The following is a 7,345-nucleotide window of genomic DNA, read 5'->3' on the forward strand; positions in this document are numbered from 1 at the left end:
GTTGGCTTTTTTTACTCTTGTACAGCAGTATAAAACCCACAATTTTATACTAAAATTTACAGATTTGCATTATCTTTGTATGAAGTCTTGATTTAAAACTGTTAATAAAAATGAAGAATATAAAATTAGAAATATATAAAGTTTTTAAATGAACTTCACAGTGGCTTTGCAATTATGATAAAAATATTTCTTTACATACTTTAATACCGAATACCCTTTATTAGTTGAGTGAATTTGAGACAAAAATTGCGTTTCATTTTAGTAATTTTATTAAAACTAATAAAAACAAACACTAAATAGATCTGATATTGTTGTGATGCACATTTACGACGTTTTTCCTTTTATTGTTAAACACTAAAGCTTGGCAAGTTTTAAAATTAATAACATTCCATTAATATTCTACTTTACAAATATTTATCAATTAATTTTTAATATTGTAACGTTTGTGATAATTCTTGATCTAATCTCAAAAGTAATGGTATTTTGAAACTTTGTTTAATACATGCTAACATCATTCAAGTCTAACTTTCAGACTGCAGAAATATCTCGATAAAGGTATGCTGAGCAGTGACTGTTCCGTCAGTATTGTAAGTTACTTCATATCTTTTAAAAAACTTTTTTATAGTCTTCCAAAAATTTCTCGAAATTTTCCAGTGGTATTTGTTTGACGATTTCTTCAGGCAAAACACATTCCTGGAAACCTGCAAATCATAAAAAGTATATTAACTTGCATAAATGTAAAGTTTACTATGAATTATTGATGTAGTTATCGTCATATAATCCTAAGTCCAAATCAATTCAAGCTGATCACTTCACTATGATATTCCTCTCTAATTACGTAATAGAAGAATAAGCGTATTAGCTCTTAAATTATACAACAAATTAATCTTTACTGGGTAAGCAATTAGTCTACAAGTTTAGAATGCCAAAGAATGTTGTTTAGACAGCTATGGTTAGCACAGCTCAGACATGTATCATTTCACAATTTGAGGTTACATATTATAATTTGATTCGAACGAGTTTCCGAATTATGTTACGTCTTACAATTTCAAACCGACTAACCTTTAATTTTAATTTTGAAATCAGCTGAATGTCGATATGAATGAAGTTTATAATATTTGCCAACAAGATTGAATACACACAATTTTCTTTCTTAACAAAAATATACAAAACAATACAATTTACAATAACGATTATTAAAAATAAGTTAAATGCAAAAGTTCTACAAACATAGAAAGAATCACGAGTCTTCGTTTTGGTCTAGATCTGAAAGTTTTATGTATGGTTTTTAATGAGCGAATTAATTCTATGTTGATACAAGGGTACAATTCACTCTACAGATAAGCTAGCTGTATTAGTAATTGACCTCACGCGATTAACAATTTGGTTTTTTCACCGAGAATGATATCTAATACTTTATTAGAAATACCAACGTCCAAAAGTTAATTTTCCAAAGTTCAACAGGTTGCAATGAACGTTCCTGGTCAAGTATCTGCAGTTTTTCGATCAATAAGCATTTATCACAGTTATAACTGTCGAGGTTTATAGTGTAAAAACTGTGCAAAATCGACAATATTAAAGTGTTTTTCCGCGTGTCGGTTTAAAAACGTCAAAATGAGATTTTCAAAAGTTCAGTTGGCAATAATACTGACAATAACTAGCATTTTACACATATTACATTAGGGTTTCTTACGCTCAAAAGTGTTTAACAAATGTAGAATACAGTAGAGATTTTCGCGATATAGGTTTGAAATACAAGTTGCATGGATTATTTAAATACAAATTTAACTGAAACAAATACTAAATCCTTTACATAAGCTATAATCAAAACCATTTATTAAGATTCGTACACAAATAACACTACTTACCCATGAATTGTTTTTCTGTATCAAAAGTAACAGTTTCGACACATGAAGTTACAACAATGGGGACAAATCCACATTCTTCTGCCATTTCTTTGTATGTACTACAATAATTTTTCGAGGTATGGGTAAACGGAATATACTTTTCTATCCCCTGTTAGTAAATAGTAGGATAACAAACATTTTATGTATATCTTTCATGACATTAAAAAATCATTGAAGTTAACAGTTTGTATAGTATGCTGAGAAGAAACCCCCGGTATCACCGATATTAAAGCCAGCTTGCCATCGAGACCACACAAAAGTTCCTTTAATTAAGAAAATGCACTGCTTTAATTAATTAAACCTATTTTTATTTTTGAAGGATATGCGAAATTCACCTAAAAAGATGTACTTTTGACAAAAACTGTGGACTTGCAAGATCAGAAATCTAGTTTCCAAACTACCGTAGGGAAAAACATATTCCTTTCCGTAGCTTTGTACTTAACACTGAACTTAAGTAAGTAAATTTAAACCTAAATATTAAATGAACATTATGAATGTGTTTTTTCCAAACGCGTTATATTTTGTGCCTCAGTTCTTTTGAGAATGGTGTCTCGATCCTCCGTATAAAAAGTTGGCGAGATTTATGGAAAGTTACGCAAAATTAAATGATTTTTTAGCGCTTTCTTACTAAGCCAAATGAAAAGCAAAAGTTGTATTCCTTAAGTATCAAAAATACCAGAAATATTATTTCTTACGATAAGATACTTGTTCCACTCTTCTTTCGTTGACAACTCTAACCAAACAGAAAACGTAGGAGCCGAGGCAATACCAAGACAGATAACGTAACCTTCTGGTTTTAGTATCTCACGAAATACTTTTAGAAGTTTTCTAAAATCACTGATGTAATGATGGGAAAAGAAAGCGAAAACTTTGTCAAACCTCTTCGCCCAATGCAAGGGAGTTCTAAACGAAATGAAACAGAAAAAAATGTTTTATATTCTTAAAACTGTATTTATTTTAAGAAATCAGGGTAATATATTGACATTCATTTCAAATAAATAACTCACTTGTTTATAGATATACACACACTCAAACGACCAGAGAAAACAATTTTGTTGTAAAATCTGATATTATATTCAAGATATAATTTGGATTAGTTCAGATATTCGCAGATAATTACACAAAGACAAAACACATAATTCTGTCAAAATTAAGAAAATTAACAGTAAGTTTCAATTCATGAATATAAGTTGAAATTGTTTCATTGTTCTGGTATTGAAAGGATGTTCGAGACTCTCATAAAATTGTAACTTTACAAAACCAAGTTACTTTGAAATACCTTTTCATGTCTGTATTAAAAGTAGATTATGCGAGTAAAAACAAAAAGAAGCATCACATCTTGTTTTGGTAAGAATAGTTTGATTTCCTTCAATTCCTTCGTTATTTTACTCTAACTTAATGTGAGACATATTAAGACGAAAGCAGTTATACAAATATTATTCACAATTTTTCATAAATATATACACTACATGAGCAAAATTTTGGGGGACACCCCTTCTAATAGCAAGTTCAGCTATTTCAGCCACACCAATCGCAAAAAGGTACATAAAATCATGTATACAGGCATGTAATTCTCCTGTTAGCTTAGGGCAAATAAAACTTTCGGCGCCTGTCTTGCGAAAGGGGGTTTTCTAGGGGCACTTTCGTTCTATCCTTTTTCCCCATAAAAATCTCAGACATTGGATCTTTATATTCCAGTCAAAGCAATAATCTTGCCCGGACCTAAATTGGTCCATTTTAAGCTAATATCTCATCGGCTTTTCGGAGTGCGGACTTCGGCATGGTTTACTTTCCTTGCACAGCTTTGTGTCGCCCCCCTTTCTCACCGGTCTTTTTTATAATGACCAACCTCACTTCATCAACTTAAACAAGCTAAACCAAACTACAAGAAAACTTCAATGAACGGGAAAGAAGTGGAACCACAACGTTCCCGACCAGCACTGTTTGGGAGAGAATTCCTTAGACTATTCTCTTTCTCTAAACTTAACCTCTGCGTAGTTCAAAGTGCAATTTTTCTAGACCACCACTAGGAGCACGACTGTCGTGCTGAAGCGTCTTGTGGTTTGCGACATTCATTTGCGGCTGCAGTATTTTTGCAGTGCCTGTTTCCGGGGTTGTGCCAATATTGGATCCTGTGCTTCACTTTCGTGTTTTTCGGTGAATTTTGTTTGAGTGTAATTTAGACTTTGTCCTTTGTAGCAGTGTTTGTGTGTTGTTTTTTTCTCCGCTTGCTTTAATGAAACGATTTTCATTGTTGGCCGGTATGATTATGGCCATGCCTTTCGTGTTGCCCGGAGTCTCTCTACCTTCGGCGGTAATAAACACCGTTAGTACAGACTTCTTATAGCCATGTAGAGTGGCTCCATCTTTTAGTAAGGGGGTTACATGACGATGCTGGCGTCGTCGGAACACGCCAGAACTCTGCTCGACAAGGTTGACTTTTCTCTTGTGGTCCAACGTGTGTTCGTGGAGAGGAAGAATAATAATCTTTGGTTGTTTTTCATGGTTTGGGTGAGGCTCTTTACTTGCAATGAAGGGTAATCTTAATGCTACAGCAAACAATAACATTCTAAAGAATTATGCGCTTTCAGCTTTGTGGCAACAGTTTAAGGAAGACCTTTTTTTGTTACAGCACGACAATGCTGCCGTGCACAATGCGAAGTCCAAAAGACTAGCTCTCCGAGATTGGTGTGGAATAACTTGACTGGCCAGCACAGAGCCCTGATCTCAATCTCATCAAACACCTTTGAGATGAATTGGAACCCCGACTGCGAGCTAGGTCTTCTGGTCTGCTCTTGTGGCAGAATAGCAGCAAATCCCCGCAGCCATGAACCAAAATCTAGTGAAAAGCTTTCCCAGAAGAGTGGAGACTCTTACAGCAGAAAACGAGGAGCCAACTCGATATTAATGCTCATGGTTTTTGGAATTAGATGGCTAACAAGCAAATGGGTGTGATGGTCGGGTGTCCACGTACTTTGCCATGCAGTGTATCAGTTGAAAGATAAAAGAATATTTCATTAACTCACTGCCTTAATTTAATGCAGCTTTAAAATTATATATAGCTAAATATTTAAGTATCTATATAAATATAAAGCCACATTTCACTTTACTTCTCTATTACATCCAAAACCATATATTCAATCCTTTCATGACCGAATGTTTCCTTTGCGAAATCCACAAATGCTGATTGAATATCAATAGCAATAATCTTAGTATGGGCTGAACAGTTGGATAAAAGTATGTTTTTTGTGATGTTCCCTGCGCCACAACCAAAGTCTAAAACAATATCCCAGTTAGATTCAGTCATTTTCGAGACATAATGCGATAGTCTTGAATCAATCCATTCAACATCTGTTTTAGATCTACTGGAACAATACTGGGCTGGTTTGGAATTCATTCTAAAAAGATAAAAACATCATTAAGAATTTAAAAACGTTATATTAATAATATTAGTATTGTTATGTTTTCTGTAAAACTCTAAAATATATCTTAATACACATTACTTCTTTATGTGAATATGTCTTTTTATAGAACGTTATTCGTCTGCAAAGACTATACCCGACAATGAGAATATACCCGACCCAACTCGAACATTTATGTACAGTAGTTTTGCTATTTGTACCTCTTAATTTGGAGACAAATATACTATTTATAATGTTTATACAAACTTAGTACAGACCCATAACTTTAAGACCATACTCTCTTCCAGCAAAATAAGGACATTGTTTGAATACGTACAGTCATTCAAGTCTTATTGCATTCGTAATAACACTGTCAGAACATGTAAAATTTAATTTACAATACAAAAAGAAAGAGCTGCTGAATATTTTTGAAAGAACTATTTTCGTGTTTTTAACATTTCATTGATGTTTTCTATGTCTAGAATGTATTTTACCTGTACAATATAATAATACAAAATTAATTAAATTACGACGAATGCTATCACATGGTAACGTTATCAAGAACTATAACTTAGGGAATATTTCTTTATTTTTAAGAACGAATCTATATAGAAACTGACGCGGTGGTCATAAAGGATGTACAGAATGAGGTCTTATACAATCTTAAATTTCTTGAATAAAAAAAGTATTTCTATGTATTCTTAAAGCTTTATAGTCAGATACGTTTCATTCACGCTCATTACAAACTGTAACGTGCCTTAAAAATAATGCCCGTTTGTTTATTTTTTATCTAAAGTATAGGAATTTTTTTTTCTAATGTTAGCCGTCTTTGAAATAAACTTGTTGTCGTGCATTTTGTACGTTGCACCTGATTATTGCTGTTGTAAATCGTTGTATAAATAGAAATTAGTTGCAAACTTACGAAACTATCATGGAAAAAGAGCACAGAATATTAAAGCACGGAAACAAATTAACATAAATTAAAATTTTCAAATATACGTCTAATACTTATTAAATATATCATAAGTGTAATTTCTTACAATAAATTACCGTTTCCACTTTTCTTTCGTTGACAACGTTTACCAAAAATAAAACGCAGAAGCCAAAGTAATACTGAGATAAGCAAAGCACACCTCTGGTTTTTATATCCCACGAAATATTGTCAGAAATTTTTCTAAATCCTCTGACGTAATGATGGAAAAATAAAATAAAAATTTTGTCCAATGAGAGGTAGGTCTGAAACAAGAAAACAAGGATGATTCAAGAACCATTTACTTGAAATTTTTTTTCTTCTTTGGAATTTCGCACAAAGCTACTTGAGGGCTATCTGTGCTAGCCGTCCCTACTCTTTTACCAACGAAAAGTGGGATTGACCGTCACATTATAACGCCCCCACGGCTGGGAGGGCGAGCATGTTTGGCGCGACTCGGGCGTGAACCCGCGACCCTCAGATTACGAAGCGCACGTTTTAACGCGCCAGGCCATGTCAGGCCTTACTTAAAATAAATAGCCCGTGACAGAAGTTATATGAATATGGAGGGTGTGTATTTTCCCTATAACAAAGTTACATTGGGCTATTTGTTGAGTCCAAAACATGGAGAAAGAGAGAGACGCATGCACAAACATAGTCAAAATACAATTTTTAAACTTGATATTATATCCAAATTATAATCGGGATTATATCGCATACATGCACAAGTATTACTTGCGTAAGTCTTCCCGTAAATTTTGCCCAACACCACGAAAATTACGGGTAAGTTTTTATATCATGAATATGCAAAAATAAGTTGAAGTTTCTTTTAATCGTTTTGGTGTTGAAGGAACCATAGAACTGTTTTTATGTATTATATCAAAACAATCACAAGGGTTTAATGCCTGAGAGAAAAGCTTTTTTATTAATGTTCCAACATTAATGAATGCACTTTCAATGTATTTATTCTCTATTTTGAATAGTTTGTCTGATTATACGTGTAGGATAAACATCAATAGTATTTTACTAATATTAATGTTACTGTACATTAATTCTCAACTTATTAA

At 32.9% G+C, this 7,345-nt stretch overlaps 1 protein-coding gene across 1 annotated transcript; it reads right to left on the reverse strand.

The window, feature by feature from the left end:
- Nucleotides 1-251: 251 nt before the first annotated feature.
- On the reverse strand, nucleotides 252-6,372 carry LOC143238592 (juvenile hormone acid O-methyltransferase-like). The gene is made up of 5 exons (XM_076478953.1): nucleotides 6,349-6,372; nucleotides 5,018-5,305; nucleotides 2,603-2,810; nucleotides 1,869-2,016; nucleotides 252-701 (listed from the first exon to the last, which is right to left on the reverse strand). Exons 2-5 carry the CDS (start codon nucleotides 5,302-5,304, stop codon nucleotides 607-609), a joined length of 738 nt encoding a protein of 245 aa, XP_076335068.1. The 5' UTR covers nucleotide 5,305; nucleotides 6,349-6,372; the 3' UTR covers nucleotides 252-606.
- Nucleotides 6,373-7,345: the final 973 nt, after the last annotated feature.

This window comes from Tachypleus tridentatus, chromosome 13, assembly GCF_004210375.1.
Source record: "Tachypleus tridentatus isolate NWPU-2018 chromosome 13, ASM421037v1, whole genome shotgun sequence".
Classification (NCBI taxonomy): domain Eukaryota; kingdom Metazoa; phylum Arthropoda; class Merostomata; order Xiphosura; family Limulidae; genus Tachypleus; species Tachypleus tridentatus.